The 19,823-nt window shown below is 46.7% G+C and overlaps 1 protein-coding gene across 2 annotated transcripts in view; it reads right to left on the bottom strand.

Moving 5' to 3' along the window:
• Positions 1-19,823, bottom strand: part of LOC135547484 (ephrin type-A receptor 3-like) — a 136,069-nt gene that overhangs the window by 49,496 nt on the left and 66,750 nt on the right. For both annotated transcript variants that reach the window (XM_064976535.1, XM_064976536.1), the window contains exons 4-6: positions 17,830-17,985; positions 13,720-14,055; positions 5,149-5,273 (exon numbers count right to left, since the gene is read on the bottom strand). In XM_064976535.1, the coding sequence (XP_064832607.1) occupies positions 5,149-5,273; positions 13,720-14,055; positions 17,830-17,985 (617 nt within the window). The remainder of the gene's footprint in view (positions 1-5,148; positions 5,274-13,719; positions 14,056-17,829; positions 17,986-19,823) is intronic.

Raw genomic sequence — 19,823 nt, 5'->3', positions numbered from 1 at the left:
GTGTGTGTAATTGTCAAGTGTTACCAGTTACCAGAGACAGGCTATGGTTACAAATGTTGTCTCTTCCTCTAATCAGTACAAAATAAAGAATAAGAGCAGAGCGGACCATTCAAGCAGTATAGTGAGTTGATCTTCTACAAATATACGCAACATACAGAGGCTAAGATTTGAAATGTTTTCATTTGACATTTCTTGGCTGCTCTTTAGAACAGCCAAGCATATTGTCCTGCTGTAGACACCTCCCCTAAGAGTCTGTGGTAGATCAGAGATGACTTTCAGTATGTGATGAGGAGTGAGGTAAGAGGGTTCAGACCGTACAGCTAATATTCTCTGATTAGTGCATCCTCTCTGTCCAGTGCACCTGGATGTAGAACTAATGCCATCATGCCTCATCACGACTCCCTTTCATCTAGAGAACTCTAGGTACACACGTAAACACACAAACACACACACACACAAACACAAACACACACACACAAACACACACACAAATATACAAACACACACACACAAATACACACACACACAAACACACACGCAAACACACACACACACACAAACACACACGCAAACACACACGCAAACACACACACACAAACTAACACACACACAAACACATGCACACAAACAAACACAGACACACACACACACACACACACGCACGCACAAACAAACGCACACACACAAACACAAACACACACGCACGTACACACAAACACACTCACACAAACGCACACACACACAAACGCACACACACACAAACACACGCACATGCACGCATGCACACAATACCCAAGCTGTAAAGCCCTCTCTAAACCAAACATCATGTCCAATAAGCTGATTCCATCTCTCTTTACAGACCCAATAACAGACTGGTGATGCGATACAGATCACACACACACCACTCACACACAGACACACCATTTACACACACTGTGAAAACACACACACACAATTCAGAGCCACTAATGGAGTGCATCAGGGATTTATGGTGCAAGAAGCCCTTTAAAATAACTTCAGTCTTCCTGTCTGAGAAGAGAAACCAACACCCTCACAACCCCTCCTCAGGACTGCTGTGTGATACCTTTTCCATGTGCCTTGTATAATACCAGTCTTCATCAGGCAGAAATCTTTCCCAGCTCGTCACTGTTCACTGCCCTCCACATCATGTGATCCCCTGAAAATCACACGCAGGTGTGCCCAGGCTCCTTGAGCTCTAGGCTGCATTTTGCAATCCGTGCGATTGTACCCACTCTCTTTGTATGATGTTGGTGGAATTTCTATATGTCCATCATGTTCCGCTCTGACTAGCTAAATAGTGCAGTCTGGAGTTCCAGCCCAAGACAAGCCCTGGAAATACTGACTGAGTGAGCAGAAGGCACAGAACTGATGTTAATACAGAATGCATTCCTTTCCATCTCAACCCCAGGAGAAATAAACACTGAAATTAAAGTCCATCTGAAAGTTTCTCTCTCTTTTCCAGATTAATGAGATAAAAACAGAAAAATAAATGTTTAAGTGTATTCCCACAAACTCTATCTTCATCAAGTGCACTAAAAAGCCTTATCTACGACTGAGAGTCATTTAGCCTTTAGCTAGGAAGACCAAACCGTATGTCTGGAGCATGGAGAGCCGGGTGAGGGGGAGAGAGGTAACAGAGAATGGGAGAGAGGGAGAAGGAGAGTGTAGGGATGGGAATTTCCCAGACATGGTTGATTTATTATTATTTTATTTTATTTTACCTTGATTTAACTGAGCAAGTCAGTTAAGAATAAAATCTTATTTTCAATGACGGCCTAGAAACAGTGGGTTAACTGCCTTGTTCAGGGGCAGAACGACAGATTTTTACCTTGTCAGCTCGGGGATTCGATCTCTACTAGTCCAACGCTAGCTACCAATATCACCCCTTAGCTTAGTCAGTTAGCCTTTCATACATACTGACCACTTTTTCCTGTTCTACACGCCACCAGGCCAGTATCCAATAGAAGTCTATATCTAGGTTAAGGGACGCAGCATGGCTACTGTACCTAGTCGACTGAGGCTGAGTGTGTGTCACACACCTCAAAAACGGTTTGTTTCTGTTTAAGTAACTAACTTTACACAACAACATCAGCTGTAAACAGGCTGATTGACTGAGCTGCTGGAAACTCTAGCTGGGCCCCTTCAGGCATCTTTAGAGCTCTTTAGGCAGGCTAGTGTTTGTGTTGCAGTTTAGTCACCGAGTGAATCCCTGGGAGTCTTGTGATCAGATTGGGTCCCCACTGCTGGGCATAGAGGCCCTCAGTCACCGTCAGTCAGGCCTGATCTAGAGGTCCTGTGCCTGGGTACGTTACCAGCCTACCCTGCCTGTCCACTGTGTCTCCCTGGGTGTCCCAGGCCTGGCCGTTCCACTTGGAGGAGCCTATTGTCCTGGGGGTTAGGAGGCCCCAGTCATGCCTGCAGCAGCTAGAGCCCCTCGGATGGTGGAGCGGATCAAGGACGACAGCTCAGCTATTCCTGTGCCAAGCTGAGAGTGCTGAGAAAGGTCACACAGGAAAGTGGAAGGAAACAGACCTTATAGAGCCAGACCTCATATCAGTTTAGTGTTTGTCCTTTTGATGGTTGAGGTTAGGATGTGGGGTAAGGTGATCTGATCCTAGACCTGTGTTTTCCCAAGAGAGAGGAGGAGGGCAGCATTCTGCCTGCTAATCAGAGGATTAGGGGCCACCGGGGACTGAGATCTAAGCCTGACTGATCACACAGACAGAGAGAGAGAGAGAGAGAGAGTGAGTGTGTGAGAGAGAGGGGGGGAGAGAGAGAGACGGGGAGAGAGAGAGAGACGGGGAGAGAGAGAGAGAGAGTGTGTGAGAGAGAGGGGGGGAGAGACGGGGAGAGAGAGAAACGGGGAGAGAGAGAGAGACGGGGAGAGAGAGAGAGAGAGAGAGAGAGAGGGGGAGAGAGAGAGAGAGAGAAAGAGAGAGAGAGGGGGAGAGAGAGAGAGAGAGAGAGAGAGAGAGAGAGAGAGAAGAGAGAGAGAGAGAGAGAGAGAGAGAGAGAGAGAGAGAGAGAGAGAGAGAGAGAGAGAAAGAGAGAGAGAGATACATTAACCTGGAGAAGAACCCCACAAGCAAGCTGGTCCTGGGGCTTTGTTCACAAACACAAACACAAACAATATTTCCCTCAGATTACACAGACCCACAAAGAACTTGAAAACAAACCCAGTTTTGATAAACTCCCATATCGATTGGGTGAAATGCCAGTGTGCCATCACAGCCACAAGATGTGTGACCTGTTGCCACAAGAAAAGGGCAACCAGTGAAGAACAGACACCATTGTAAATACAACCTATATTTATATTTATTTTCCCTTTTGTACTTTCAATACAACACTGTATAAGGATATAATATGACATTTGAAATGTATTTATTATTTTGGAACTTTTGTGAGTGTAATGTTTAAACCTTTGTTTATTATCTATTTCACTTGTGAGAGAGAGAGGGGGGGAGAGACAGAGAGAGAAAGGGAGAGAGAGGGAGAGAAGGGGGAGAGAGAGAGAGAGGGGGAGGGAGGGGGAGAGAGAGAAAGAGAGAGAGAAAGAGAGAGAGAGAGGGAGAGGGGGAGAGAGACAGAGAGAGAGAGGGGGAGAGAGACAGAGAGAGAGAGGGGGGAGAGAGAGAGGGGGAGAGAGAGAGAGAGAGAGAGAGAGAGAGAGAGAGAGAGAGAGAGAGAGAGAGGGGAGAGAGAGAGAGAGAGAGAGAGAGAGAGAGAGAGAGAGAGAGAGAGAGAGAGAGAGAGAGAGAGAGAGAGAGAGAGAGAGAGAGAGAGAGAGAGAGAGAGAGAGAGAGAGAGAGAGAGAGAGAGAGGAAAAGACTGAGACTGTTGAACATTGGACAGGTCAGTACCAAGGGAAGAAAATGTTTGTTTGCAATCAGGTGTACAGGAGTGCTCTTGTTCAGCCAGAGATGGGTGAACTATATCCTATGCTCACACAAAAACGAATATAACAGAGCAGCCACAAAGCTCTGAGGAGCTTAGAAATGCCAATTTCTCTAGGAATGATTAAAAACATGTCACCACGGCTAATTTCACGATCAAATGTCACCCATAGCTCTGTCCCATAGCTGTCTGGTTCCATTGAAAACCAGCCATTCGTTCTACACTAATTTCCTCACAGAGGCCCTGCAGACACATTTAGTGTCAGCAATAAAACTATACTCCATTAAGACTGGTCAGGAGAGGACAGGAGGTGGAAGAGAGAAGGCTGGTTGGCTGGTTGGTGTTTCAGTGTGAGAGAATGTGTGTGTCAGATACACAGACGGTGTGAGGGTGTGTGTGTTTGCCCATGTGTGTGTGTGGTCACCCTGCCCAACCGTTTACCCACTAGACTGTGGAATGTTTTTTCTGTGTGAGAATGGTTGCCATAGGAGATGGCAATAAGGCTCTCTCCCTAAGAACCCCTGATCACCTTTTTCCGTCTCCCTCTCTTTCTGATTCTCCCCCTCACCCTGCCTCCACTCTCTCCCTCTCTTTCTGATTCTCCCCCTCACCCTGCCTCCACTCTCTCCCTCTCTTTCTGATTCTCCCCCTCACCCTGCCTCCACTCTCTCCCTCTCTTTCTGATTCTCCCCCTCACCCTGCCTCCACTCTCTCCCTCTCTTTCTGATTCTCCCCCTCACCCTGCCTCCACTCTCTCCCTCTCTTTCTGATTCTCCCTCACCCTGCCTCCACTCTCTCCCTCTCTTTCTGATTCTCCCCCTCACCCTGCCTCCACTCTCTCCCTCTCGTTCTGATTCTCCCCCTCACCCTGCCTCCACTCTCTCCCTCTCGTTCTGATTCTCCCCGTCTCTCCCTGACTCTCTCTGATCCACTGCCAGGGTAAGAGGGAGAGGCTCCCACTATGTTAGGGCACACTGAGGTGCCAAACCCTGATCTTCTTCCCTCCTCCCCAACCCAGGGCCCAGCACCCAGAGAGAAGCCAGAAGACTACCCCAGGGAGACATTAGAACAGAGGACAACCAGGAGGGGCTGGAATAATGGGGAGAGAGGTAGAATAAGCTCACATGTTGTCTCTTCTCTTTCTTCAGTTAATGGAATCAGTCAAACAAGAACAGGGCTGCAAGGGGACAGCAGAGAACAGTACTAAAGCATGTATGATGTTTGTGAACCGACCTTCTGGTAGTATTTGACCTCGTAGTCCAGTATGATGCCGTTGGGTCTCTCTGGTTCCAGCCAGGACAGAGAGATGCTGTTACGAGACGTACGGTCCTTCCTGATCACAGTCACTGGAGAAGGGGCTATAGAGAGGGCGTTGGGGGGAACAGAGAGAGAGAGATGATTGACCATATAGCACAACCTATAGCAGTTCACAGGAAGTTCATGCAGCATGTTCAGTCAGCAGTTTGTATCCTGTTAATAGTTCCTATTGAAGGGGTTTCTGTTGGTTCCTGTTGGTCTAATTGAGTTGATTAGTCCACCAGAGGAGGTCCATACTGGAAGGGGGACAGCAGAGTCATAACATACATCCACACAGACTGCATCTATACTACAGGCCAGAGTCTCAGAGATCAACCCCAGAGCCAGGAGGCACCATGATATCATCCCCAATGTATAGGGTAACATCAGAGGATATATAAACCTCATCCCTCCATGCATGCCCCCAGTGTATTACCCTCCCTCCATCCCTCCCTCTCTCTCATGTCGCATCGCCTTGGGAGCTCACATGGTCTCAATCTGGCACTGTAATTTAACTTAGGACTCCCTCCATCTCTCCCACCATTCCTCTATCCCCCCCTTTTCCACTTTTCCAGTTGTCTAATTGCTAGCTGGAGCTGAGAGGCCAGGCTGCCATATGAAGACTGAGCTTTAATTTTTATAGACCAGAGGAAACAACATGTTTGTCTTTGAAATGTTCGAGCCTGTCTTGATTCTGATGATACAGCTTCAGCTGTTTTTTTCCACTGGAAGTGATTTTCTCTCTGTTAATGAATCCATATGGAGCGAGCGAGTCTAATTTCAGTCTCCACCCTCTCTCTCTCTCTCTCCCTCTCTCCCTCTCCCTCTCTCTCTCTCTCTCTCTCTCTCTCTCTCTCTCTCTCTCTCTCCCTCTCCCTCTCCCTCTCTCTCTCTCTCCCTCTCTCTCTCTCTCTCCCCCTCTCCCTCTCTCTCCCTCTCTCTCTCTCTCTCTCTCTCTCTCCTCTCTCTCTCTCTCTCTCGCTCCATCGCTCCCTCGATCTTTCTCTCGTTCCCTTTGTTTCTGATAGTGTATAGCTGTTGTTTTATTGGTTATGTAGTTTACGGGTGCAATGATTTATTATGTCTGGGCTGAAGACTGGTTTGATGTTGGGTTTCTCTCTCTCTCTCTCTCCAATCCTCTGTGAACAGCTCTGGGGGGCTTTCTGGTCTCAAGAGAGATTCTTCTCTCTCTCGCTCTCTCAGTCTCCCAAACAAGTCCCAATAGCCCACTGCAGAGAGGAGAGGATGTGACTCAAGTGTGTGTGTGTGTGTATGTGTGTGTGTGTGTGTGTGTGTGTGTGTGTGTGTGTGTGTGTGTGTGTGTGTGTGTGTGTGTGTGTGTGTGTGTGTGTGTGTGTGTGTGTGTGTGTGTGTGTGTGCAGGAGAGGGGCTGAGACTCGTCTGACGACACCCTGTCAGAATATCCAGACGATTCCCTCCCTTCCGAGACGGCCAGTGAATCCAGCTCTGGCAGGTTTAAACTGAGTGTATTGGTGTAGCTTGCGTGTCCTCTCTCTCCACGGACAGACCCACATGTGTGTTTAGGGAGCTGTACATTGACAGACTTAATCCTTGTCAGCTCAGTGTGATGGGCAATGCAGCTGCAGCATGAGGATGATGTGTGTGTGTGTGTGTGTGTGTGTGTGTGTGTGTGTGTGTGTGTGTGTGTGTGTGTGTGTGTGTGTGTGTGTGTGTGTGTGTGTGTGTGTGTGTGTGTGTGTGTGTGTGCGTGTGTGTGTGTGTATGCTTTGTTTGTACAGTCATAGCCACAAGTTTTGAGAATGACACAAATATCAATTTTTACAAAGTCTGCTGCCTCGGTGTCTTTAGATTTTTTTTACTATGGAATACTGAAGTATAATTACAAGCATTTCATAAGTTTCAAAGGCTTTTATTGACAATTACATGCAGTTGATGCAAAGAGTCAATATTTGCAGTGTTGACCCTTCTTTTTCAAGACCTATGCAATCCGCCCTGACATGCTGTCAATTAACTTCTGGGCCACATCCTGGCTGATGGCAGCCCATTCTTGCATAATCAATGCTTGGAGTTTGTCAGAATTTGTGGGTTTTTGTTTGTCCACACGCCTCTTGAGGATTGACCACAAGTTCTCAATGGGATTAAGGCCTGGGGAGTTTCCTGGCCATGGACCCAAAATATCGATGTTTTGTTCCCCGAGCCACTTAGCTATCACTTTTGCCTTATGGCAAGGTGCTCCATCATGCTGGAAAAGGCAGTGTTTATCACCAAACTGTTCCTGGATGGTTGGGAGAAGTTGCTCACGGAGGATGTGTTGGTACCATTCTTTATTCATGGCTGTGTTCTTAGGCAAAATTGTGAGTGAGCCCACTCCCTTGGTTGAGAAGCAACCCCACACATGAATGGTCTCAGGATGCTTTACTGTTGGCATGACACAGGACTGATGGTAGCGCTCAACTTGTCTTCTCCGGACAAGCTTTTTTCCGGATGCCCCAAACAATCGGAAAGGGGATTCATCAGAGAAAATGACTTTACCCCAGTCCTTAGCAGTCCAATCGCTGTACCTTTTGCAGAATATCAGTCTGTCCCTGATGTTTTTCCTGGAGAGAAGTGGCTTCTTTGCTGCCCTTCTTGACACTAGGCCATCCTACAAAAGTCTTCACCTCACTGTGCATGCAGATGCACTCAGGCCTGCCTGCTGCTATTCCTGAGCAAGCTCTGTAATGGTGGTGCCCTGATCCCGCAGCTGAATCAACTTTAGGAGACGGTCCTGGCGCTTGCTGGACTTTCTTGGGTGTTCTGAAGCCTTCGTCACAACAATTGAACCGTTCTCCTTGAAGTTCTTGATGATCCAATAAATGGTTGATTTATGTGCAATCTTACTGGCAGCAATATCCTTGCCTGTGAAGCCCTTTTTTTTGCAAAGCAATGATGACAGCACTTGTTTCCTAGCAGGTAACCATGGTTGACTGAGGAAGAACAATGATTCCAAGCACCACCCTCCTTTTGAAGCTTCCAGTCTGTTATTCTAACTTTATCAGCATGACAGAGTGATCTCCAGCCTTGTCCTCGTCAACACTCACACCTGTATTAACAAGAGAACCACTGACATGATGTCAGTTGGTCCTTTTGTGGCAGGGCTGAAATGCAGTGGAAATGTTTTGGGGGGATTCAGTTCATTTGCATGGCAAAGAGGGACTTTGCAATTAATTAATCACTCTTCATAACATTATGTAGTATATGCATCATACAAACTGAGGCTGTATGTTATGAGGACAAACTAAAGAAAATACTTTTCACACATTCCAATCTTCAGACTATTTTCATCAGCTGAAGGACCATCCCACATTAAACTCTTACTTCTACTATTCTCATCAGACTATCCTCTCAGGAGACAGCTTGGTGAAATATGCAACCCTGACATCTACAGCATAACTGGTGATATGAACCTGATGTCAATGTCCTTTCAAAAGACACAGAGAGACGAGAGGAAGGTTATAAGATCTGTGGGTTAAAACATGATAAGGATACACATAATCTGAGTACACACACAGACTGATGAGAGCTCTGTTGAAATCTGCTATCTTGTTCTGCACCCAACTTCCTGAGCTCTCTGAACTTAAATGTTCTGGTCCCCCTTGGTCAGTTCAGAGTTATGATCGGAGACCTCTAAGTTGATAAATGTGTCAGTTTTTCTTAATTTGTTTACTAGTTTTCTATATTGTATATTGTATGTGTTTGATGTATTTATGCAGAGCTCATCTGTAAAAGAGACACGAGTCTCAACATGACTATCCTGTCAAAATAAAGCTACAAAAGTAAATGAAAAAAGATATAATCAGTGGATCTGTAGCTTTTGCAGCCTCTACCCTCCCACTCCCTTAGAGCGGCACACACAAGTCAGGAGAGGAGTGAAGAGCACTAAATCTGTATGCACACACACACACACATTAAATCTGTATTTACAGCTCATCCCTCTGCCGTCATTTCAAAGGGATGTGTCTGGCCTCTGTCATCCTTTATAGAGCACAGCTGGGATAACACACAGGACACTCACCACACACCTCATTGTACACAGCAGTGTGTGTGTGCGTGTGTGTGTGTGTGTGTGTGTGTGTGTGTGTGTGTGTGTGTGTGTGTGTGTGTGTGTGTGTGTGTGTGTGTGTGTGTGTGTGTGTGTGTGTGTGTGTGTGTGTGTGTGTGTGTGTGTGTGTGTGTGTGTACACCCCAAGCTACACCACAGGATCTATTGGGGTGAGGGTCAAAATATGTATAAACCCCTGTTTCTCTCTCTACAAGCAATTAACAGTGCATTGAGTAGACATGGTTGAGGTCTACAATTTTTTTCAGAGGTCTTGGCTGATTTCTTTTGATTTTCCCATGATGTCAAGCAAAGAGGCACTGAGTTTGAAGGTATGCCTTGAAATACATCCACAGATACACCACCTATTGACTCAAAGGATGTCAATTAGCCTATCAGAAGCTTCTAAAGCCATGACATCATTGTCTGGAATTTTCCAAGCTGTTTAAAGGCACAGTCAACTTAGTGTATGTAAACTTCTGACCCACTGGAATTGTGATACAGTGAATTATAAGTGAAATAATCTGTCTGTAAACAATTGTTGAAAAAATGACTTGTATCATGCACAAGTCGATGTCCTAACCAACTTGCCAAAACTATAGTTTGTTAAAAATAAATTTGTGGAGAGGTTGAAAAACTAGTTTTAACTACTCCAACCTAAGTGTGTGTAAACTTCCGACTTCAACTGTATGACTGAAAAGGGAGGGAGAGAGATGTGTATGGGGAATGAAATACAGAGAGACAGAAACAGAGACACAGGGAAAGATAGAAGGAGAGAGAGAAAGAACTACAGACAGGGATGTATAAAGAGAGAGAAGGAGAGAGAGGGTGTAGTGAAATCTAGTCATCATGCATGCATTCCAAGTTTGGTAACGGAATGTTGAGGTTTGCTACATTCCGCTGCAGAGAAATTGATTTGTCTCCGGGAGGGACTTTCACTGGGCCAAGTCCTCCCTTGGGATGTTGGAGAATGTTGGGATGTTGGAGAATGTTGGGATGGTGGAGAATGTTTATATGAGAGATCGATGTGAGCAGCCCATCCCTGTGTTACAACTGCCTGTGTGTGTGTTTGTGTGTGTGTGCGTGTGCGTGTGTGTGTGCGTGTGTGTGTGTGAGTATGTGTGTTAAAGTGAGTGAATGTGTGAAAGAGTGTTTATATGATGGGTTGATGTGAACCCGTTTCAATTTAACGACTGTCTATAACAACTGAAAAACAACACAAAGATTTATACAGAGTGTATTTGTGAGGAGTGAGACATTTGATACTGGTGATAAACCACTGACGAACACTGGCTGGGATCAGAAGCCATGGATTACAGGCAACATTCGCACCGAGCTAAAGTCTAGAACTGCCGCTTTCAAGGAGCGGGACACTAATCCGGATTTATAAGAAGTCTCGCTATGCCCTCAGACAAACCATCAAACAGGCAAAGCATCAATAGAGGACTAAAAACGAATCCTACTACACCGGCTCAGACGCTCATCGGATGCAGCAGGGCTTGAAAAATATTACGGACCAGAAAGGGAAACCCAGCCGCGAGCTGCCCAGTGATCTGAGCCTACCAAATGCCTTTTATGATTGATTCAAGGCAAGCAACACTGAAGCATGCACGATAGCACCAGCTGTTCCAGACGACTGTGTGATAATGCTCTCTGTAGCAGCTGTGAGCAAGACCTTTAATCAGATCAACATTCACAAAGCTGTGGGGCCAGACGGATTACCAGGACGTGTACTCAAAGCATGCGCGGACCAACTGTCAAGTGTCTTCACTGACATTTTCAACCTCTCCCTGTCCGAGTCTGTAATACCTACATGTTTCAAGCAGACCACCATAGTTCCTGCTGTTCATTGACTACAGCTCAGCGTTCAACACCATAGTGCTCACAATGCTCATCACTAAGCTAAGGACCCTGGGACTAAACACCTCCCTCTGCAACTGGACCCGGGACTTCCTGACGGTCCGCCCCCAGGTGGTAAGGGTAGGTAACAACACATCTGCTGCGCTGATCCTCACCACCGGGGCCCCTCAGGGGTGCGTGCTTAGTCCCTTCCTGTACTCCCTGTTCACCCATGACCGTGTGGCCAAACACGACTCCAACACCATCATTAGGTTTGCTGACGACACAACAGTAGTAGGCCTGATTATCAACAATGATGAGACAGCCTATAGGGAGGAGGTCAGAGACCTGGCAGTGTGGTGCCAGCATAACAACCTCTCCCTCAATGTGAGCAAGACAAAAGGAGCTGATCGTGGACTACAGGAAAAGGAGGGCTGAGCATACCCCCTTTCTCATTGACAGGGCGGTAGTGGAGCAGGTTGAGAGCTTCAAGTTCCTTGGTGTCCACATCACCAACGAACTATCATGGTCCAAACACACCAAGACAGTTGTGAAGAGGGTACGACAACACTTTTTCTCCCTCAGGAGACTGAAAAGATTTGGCATGGGTCCTCAGATCCTCAAAGGGTTCTACAGCTGCACCATTGAGAGAATCCTGACCGGTGGCATCACAGCCTGATATGGCAACTGCTCGGCATCTGACCGTAAGGCGCTCAGTGCGTACGGCCCAGTACATCAATGGGTCCAAGCTTCCTGACTTCCAGGACCTCTATACTAGGCATGTCAGGGGAAGGCCCTAAAAATTGTCATACACTCCAGTCACCCAAGTCATAGACTGTTCTCTCTGCAACCGCACGGCAAGCGGTACCGGAGCGCCAAGTCTCGGACCAAAAGGCTCCTTAAACGCTTCCACCCTCAAGCCATAAGACTGCTGAACAATTACATTACAACTTTTACATTGACCCCCCCCCCCTTTGTTTTTAAAATGCTGCCAGTCGCTGTTTATTATCTATGCACTGTCACTTGACAAATTACCTCGACAAGCCTGTATCCCCGCACATTGACTAGGTACCCCTTGTAATATGGCCTCGTTAATGTTACGTAATTTTCTTGTGATACTTTTAGATTTTATTTGTATCACTTTAGTATCACTTTAGTTTATTTATTAAATATTTTCCTAACGCTATTTCTAGAACTGCATTGTTGGTTAACATGGAATGAACATGTACAAAAACATGTAATATATACAGACATACACCCACAATGTAGAGCAATGTTTACTTCATACATTTTATTATACTTATATGTACTTTATTTCATGTCCTAGTCATATTTTTATATATGGCAAATAAAAAACAAATATCTCAAACAACTCAAATGTGTGTTATTATTCATTTCAAACAACGTTACTCACCAATCCAACACTGAATCTTCTCCGTACAAGAACGGAGAAACCGAGTCAAAAGAATTCTCACTTTCGGACTCATCCTGTAGTAATTCATTATCTCGATCAATCTCATCAATTATATTGTGTAGATCTGTATACTTTGTCTTGGTCTTCGACTTTAAAGATTTACTTGCCATATTTATTATTTGAAAATGCTCTCCGAAAGAAATGCTGCGCGTAACCACAGTTGGTGCGTCTGGAAGAATTTTCAATGGAGAATTGTTGTCGATACGCATGGCTTTCACACAAAAGATAGGCTTCCTGGATAGAACCATCACATGTTGTCGTTTACCTGAGCTCATTGGCTATCTAACCAGCTAGAGTTCAAGAAGATCAGTGGTAATTGGTCCGAAATACAGTCAATCAATGACGAACCGATCCAATCATTGGTGCGCAATTGGGTCATTGTTTGCTGGGTTCAAATCACTTCCTTTCGGTCAATATATCCCGGAAAAGAACCATGCGTTGTGTTTTTTTTACTAACAAACAGAGGACTGCAATCAAACCAAACATGACTCGATAAACGTCAGTTTAGATTGAGTAATTACATCGAACGTTACATCCAAAGTTGGAGGACACTGAATTGACTACACAAGCCATTTACAAACTTTTCAGTTAGGCTATAGAAATGGATTATATGAACAAAACAACACTTTATTGTTTCGTCGTGACCGTTACTGTTGCCAAAAGAAGAGGATATTCAAAGGTAATTGATTAATTTTATTGCTAATTTTGACTTTAGTGAAAAAAAGAAAAAAAAATATAGTTTGCTGTAACTGTACCCAATGTGTTGTCTACTGATCGATAAGCGGTTTTGCAGGAAAGGTTTTTGAAATCTGACATGGTGGCTAGATTAGCAAGAGGTTTAGCTTTCATTTGATGTGCTGCACTTCTGATTTAATTGAAGTTAAATATTTATAATAATGACATATCAGGCTAGTTTTGGTCAGGCATTCCCCTTGGGGAACGGCTGTCCTAGACAGGTTTAAGGGCTTGTAAGTAAGCATTTCACGGTAAGGTTGTATTTGGCGCATGTGTTCCGCGCATGTATTCGGCGCATGTGACAAATAAAATGAGATTTGATTTGTAAATGTCCAGAGCTGACGGTTGGAATAAATGCATAAATGTACATTTATGTGTGTGTCTTCATCTCTGATCGTACCTGCTTGGTTGGTCGTGATGGTCACAGCAGCATATTGCCTCATTGTTGGGGCTAACTGGGATACTCCATTTTGAGCTTCGATCTCGAAGGTGTAGTTGGTGTGAGCCAGCAGGTCTCCCACGGTTACGGTAGTGTTCTGCAGGCCTGCAGCACGGGGGAGGAACCGCACATTACTGCGACACGCCTCACACACCCTCTGGCCCTGCCTGCAGCGCTTACACAGCACGGTGAAGGTGACATCCTTACGACCTCCCGTGTCCTCCGGCCAGGACCAGTCCAGAATCACTGAGGTCTCATTGATGACTGAGATCACGTTACGAGGAGCGGAGGGAGGACCTGAAGAGGGAGGGAGAGAGAGAGAGAGAGAGAGAGAGAGAGAGAGCAATGAAAATATATAACATTTCTTGAGCGGATGGTCAGGGAGCCAGGAACATAAATCCCTTGAATACAGCAAAGTGACCTCAAGAAGCACAAACAGATCAAATATTTGACTAAAACATAATAATTTCAAACATTATAATTGAATACTATCACATACAGTGCATTCGGAGGGTATTCAGACCACCTTACTTGTTCCACATTATGTTATGTTACAGCCTTATTCTAAAATAAGTATTCAGACCCTTTGCTATGAAACTCAAAATTGAGCTCAGGTGCATTCTGTTTCCATTGATCATCCTTGAAATGTTGCCACAACTTAATTGGAGTCCACCTGTGGTAAATTCAATTGATTGGACATGATTTGGAAAGGCACACACCTGTCTATATAAAGTCCCACAGTTGACAGTGAATGTCAGAGCAAAAACCAAGCCACAAGGTCGAAGGAATTGTCTGTAGAGCTCTGAGACAGGATTGTGTCGAGGCACAGATCTGGGGAAGGGTACCAAAAAATGTCTGCAGCATTGAAGTTCCCCAAGAACACAGTGGCCTCCATCATTACTAAATGGAAGAGATTTGGATCCACCAAGACTCTTCCTGGAGCTGGCCACCCGGCCCAACTGAGCAATCGAGGGAGAAGGGCCTTGATCAGGGAGGTGACCAAGGACCTGATGGTCACTCTGACAGAGCTCCAGAGTTACTCTGTGGAGATGGGAGAACCTTCCAGAAGGACAACCATCTCTGCAAAACTCCACCAATCAGGCCTTTATGGTAGAGTGTCCTGAAAGAAGCCACTCCTCAGTAAAAGGCACATGACAGCCCACTTGGAGTTTGCCAAAAGGCACGTAAAGGACTCACAGACCATGAGATCAAGATTCTCTGGTCTGATGAAACCAAAATTGGCCTGAATGCCAAGCTTCACATCTGGAGGAAACCTGGTACCATCCCTATGGTGAAGCATGGTGGTGGCAGCATCATTCTGTGGGGATGTTTTTCAGCGGCAGTGACAGGAGATTAGTCACGATCGAGGGAAAGATGAACGTAACAAAATACAGAGACATCCTGTGTGATCATCCTGTCTGGGTTGGCGCCCCCCCCCCCCTTGGGTTGTGACGTGGCGGAGATCTTTGTGGGCTATACTAAGCCTTGTCTCAGGATGGTAAGTTGGTGGTTGAAGATAACCCTGTAGTGGTGTGGGGGCTGTGCTTTGGCAAAGTGGGTGGGGTTATATCCTTCCTGTTTGACCCTGTCCGGGGTGTCCTCGGATGGGGCCACAGTGTCTCCTGACCCCTCCTGTCTCAGCCTCCAGCATTTATGTTGCAGTCGGGGGCTATGTGTCGGGGGGCTAGGGTCAGTTTGTTATATCTGGAGTACTTCTCCTGTCCTATTAGGTGTCCTGTGTGAATTTAAGTGTGCTCTCTCTAATTCTCTCTTTCTTTCTCTCTCTCGGAGGACCTGAGCCCTAGGACCATGCCTCAGGACTACCTGACATGATGGCTCCTTGCTGTCCCCAGTCCACCTGGCCATGCTGCTGCTCCAGTTTCAACTGTTCTGCCTTATTATTATTGGACCATGCTGGTCATTTATGAACATTTGAACATCTTGGCCATGTTCTGTTATAATCTCCACCCGGCACAGCCAGAAGAGGACTGGCCACCCCACATAGCCTGGTTCCTCTCTAGGTTTCTTCCTAGGTTTTGGCCTTTCTAGGGAGTTTTTCCTAGCCTCCGTGCTTCTACACCTGCATTGCTTGGGGTTTTAGGCTGGGTTTCTGTACAGCACATTGAGATATCAGCTGATGTACGAAGGGCTATATAAATAAATTTGATTTGATTTGATCCTTAAGGAAAATCTGCTCCAGAGCGCTCAGGACCCCAGACTGGGCAAAGGTTCACCTTCCAACAGGACAATGACTCTAAGCACACAGCTAAGACAACGCAGGAGTGGCTTCGGGACAAGTTTCTGAATGTCCTTGAGTGGCACAGCCAGAGCCCGGACTTGAAACCAATCGAACATCTGTGGAGAGACCTGAAAATAGCTGTGAGTGACGCTCCCCATCCAACCTGACTGAGTTTGAGAGGATCTGCAGAGAAGAATGGGAGAAACTCCCCAAAAATAGGTGTGCCAAGCTTGTAGCGTCATACCCAAGAAGGCTTGAGGCTTTAATCGCATCCAAGGATGCTTCAACAAAGTACTGAGTAAAAGGTCTGAATACTTGTTTTTTTATATATACAGTATATATAAATATATATATATATATTTGTCGTTGTTTTTTTTGCAAACATTTCTAAAAACCTGTTTTTGCTTTGTCATTATGGGGTATTCTGTGTAGATTTATGAGGGTGGGGGGACAATTTAATTTTATAATAAGGCTGTAATATAACAAAATGTTGAACGTTCGAATGCACTGTATATCTGTCTGTTAGGCGTGGGAATACTTTAAAACAGATTTCCTAAATGAAAATAACTTGGAGCTGATTTGGGCCAAATTCATCCCGCGGGCCGGCAGTTCAGGAACCCTGTAATATATAAATCAATCTGTGTGTGATGGAGTGACAGCAGTCTCTCTCTTTGGGCAGAAGACTCAGTCACCAGTTACAGGGAGGGAGAATGGAGAAAGCAAGGACACGGAATAAGGCCAAACCTCAAACTCTCTCTGACAGATGGAAATGGCAGGTTTTACTGTGAACAGATTCTCTGAATATTTCCAGACTTTAATATCAGACCTATGGTAGTCATTACACCGGGAACTAACCAGAACCACTGAAGAGATCCACTGTAAAGAATTGGAACGAGGGAGGAGATAGGGTGAGGAGGATTGATTTTGACAATAGAAAGCCTTGTTGGTTTGTTTGTTAGTCTATGGTGTTGGGGTTCAGATGGTGGATACAGTAAACTCTACAGTACTATACTGTTCTAGCTCCTTGACTCCACTCTACTGCACATTCACAACTATCATCTAGCTGCCTGAACATAACACTAATGACACCAGAGATCTGGGTTTCACATCAGTCTCCAACCTCAGGCTGCTACATAGGGTGTGTCATGTATAGAGGTATAGAGCACCAGATGTAATATGATCAGCGGAGCAGTGGGTGGAGATCAGTTCATACAGTCATACTGGTGTAAATATATGTTCCTGTCCAATCTTGACCTTCCTTTCCAGACTCCTGCTCATTACCTTAGTCTATAAAGGTTTTAGGACTGTAAAACAGACCTCTACCAGATCAGTATGAGGAATCTGGAAAATACGGGTATGCTGTGGTTGTTCTGAACTCCCCCCAGGGACTACAGACATGGCTGCTGCTGCTGGTTTAATAGGACAGCAGTCATCAAGGATTCCAGGGCAGTGATCTATGGGTAATGTAGTTTAGGATTCGGCCATCTGCTTCTGTAAACCATCCGGATACAACTCAGAGAGAGAGAGAGAGAGAGAGAGGAATGATGATGAGAGAAAAAAAGAGCAAGAGAGAGAGAGAGATGTTGTCCTCAGAGACACAGTGGCTGAAATTGTTGAGAGAATATACAAATAGAGAGTAAACTCTTTTTGGCTCTAACTCACTCACACACACACATGCACACACACGCTCACTTGCTCACACACACACACACACACACACACACACACACACACACACACACACACACACACACACACACACACACACACACACACACACACACACACACACACACAAACGTACACTAACAAACACAAACACACAGACTTACGTGTGCAGGCCATAGATGGTGGGTCTCCATCAGCACGGAAGTAGTTTTTCTCACAGCCACAGTGTAGCGCTCCCTCATGATGGGTGAAGCTGTGAGGTGGACACTTAGAACACTGGACGTTACCCAGCAGAGACTTATAGAACCCTGCTCTGCATGCTGGAGATAGAGGGAGGGGGAGAGAGAGAAGGGGAGGGGGAGAGAGAGAAGGAGATGGAGGGGGAGGGGGAGAGAGAGAAGGAGAGGGAGGGGGAGAGAGGGAAGGAGAGGGAGGGGGAGAGAGAGAAGGAGAGGGAGGGCGATAGAGAGAAGGAGAGGGAGGGGAGGGGGAGCGAGAGAAGGAGAGGAAGGGGAAGAGAGAGAAGGAGAGGGGGGGGTGAGAGAGAAGGAGAGGGAGGGGGAGAGAGAGAAGGAGAGGGAGGGGGAGAGAGAGAAGGAGAGGGAGGGCGATAGAGAGAAGGAGAGGGAGGGGAGGGGGAGCGAGAGAAGGAGAGGAAGGGGAAGAGAGAGAAGGAGAGGGGGTGAGAGAGAAGGAGAGGGAGGGGGAGAGAGAGAAGGAGAGGGAGGGGGAGAGAGAAGAAGGAGAGGGAGGGGGAGAGAGGGAAGGAGAGGGAGGGGGAGAGAGAGAAGGAGAGGGAGGGCGAGAGAGAGAAGGAGAGGGAGGGCAATAGAGAGAAGGAGAGGGAGGGGAGGGGGAGCGAGAGAAGGAGAGGAAGGGGAAGAGAGAGAAGGAGAGGGGGGGGTGAGAGAGAAGGAGAGGGAGGGGGAGAGAGAGAAGGAGAGGGAGGGGGAGAGAGAGAAGGAGAGGGAGGGGGGGGGGAGAGAGAGAAGGAGAGGGAGGGGAGGGGAGGGGGAGCGAGAGAAGGAGAGGAAGGGGAAGAGAGAGAAGGAGAGGGGGGGTGAGAGAGAAGGAGAGGGAGGGGGAGAGAGAGGAGGAGAGGGAGGGGGAGAGAGAGAAGGAGAGGGAGGGGGAGAGAGGGAAGGAGAGAGGGAGGGGGAGAGAGAGAAGGAGAGGGAGGGCGAGAGAGAGAAGGAGAGGGAGGGCAATAGAGAGAAGGAGAGGGAGGGGGGGGAGGGGGGAGCGAGAGAAGGAGAGGAAGGGGAAGAGAGAGAAGGAGGGGGGGGGTGAGAGAGAAGGAGAGGGAGGGGGAGAGAGAGAAGGAGAGGGAGGGGGAGAGAGAGAAGGAGAGGGAGGGGGAGAGAGAGAAGGAGAGGGAGGGGAGGGGGAGAGAGAGAGAGGAGGGAGGGGAGGGGGAGAGAGAGAGAAGGAGAGAGGGAGGGGGAGCGAGAGAAGGAGAGGGAGGGGGTGAGAGAGAAGGAGAGGGAGGGGGAGAGAGAGAAGGAGAGGGAGGGGGAGCGAGAGAAGGAGAGGGAGAGGGGAGCGAGAGAAGGAGAGGGAGGGGGAGAGAGAGAAGGAGAGGGAGGGGGAGAGAGAGAAGGAGAGGGAGGGGTTGAGAGAGAAGGAGAGAGAGAAGGAGAGGGGGAGAGAGAGAGAGATGTGGTGAGTATATATAGCAGAATTGACAATAACAATAACGTTCCATAAAGAAATGAAAAATGTCACGACAATAGATCAAATCATACCCATAAAGGTATAATTAATAACTAGAAAAATACAGAATGAAAGACACATGGTGAGAGAGAGAGAGGTCAACAGGAGGAGGACGAAAGACGGGAGATATGGGGGGGGGGGGGGGGGGGGGGGGGTGATGACACTTATTTTTTTCCAATCAAACCTTTCATTACTGTACAGGCTAGATGAATGACTTTAATCTTCTCTGATGACCGTGAGTATGAACCCACCTCCACAACCACACAACCACACACACACTGTAAATCTATAGCGGGGGTAATGGAGGAGAAGAATAGAACATGAAACAGTGCCTCTCTCCCAGACCCATCCAGGACCCAGTATGAATGATGTAAATGAAGCTGTTGAAAAGGAGGGGGGGCTCAGTAACTACACTATTCACCATGATCCTGTTCTACTCCTAATG

This window comes from Oncorhynchus masou, chromosome 10 (assembly GCF_036934945.1).
Source record: "Oncorhynchus masou masou isolate Uvic2021 chromosome 10, UVic_Omas_1.1, whole genome shotgun sequence".
NCBI classification, from domain to species: domain Eukaryota; kingdom Metazoa; phylum Chordata; class Actinopteri; order Salmoniformes; family Salmonidae; genus Oncorhynchus; species Oncorhynchus masou.
This window is presented reverse-complemented; position numbering and strand designations above follow the sequence as displayed.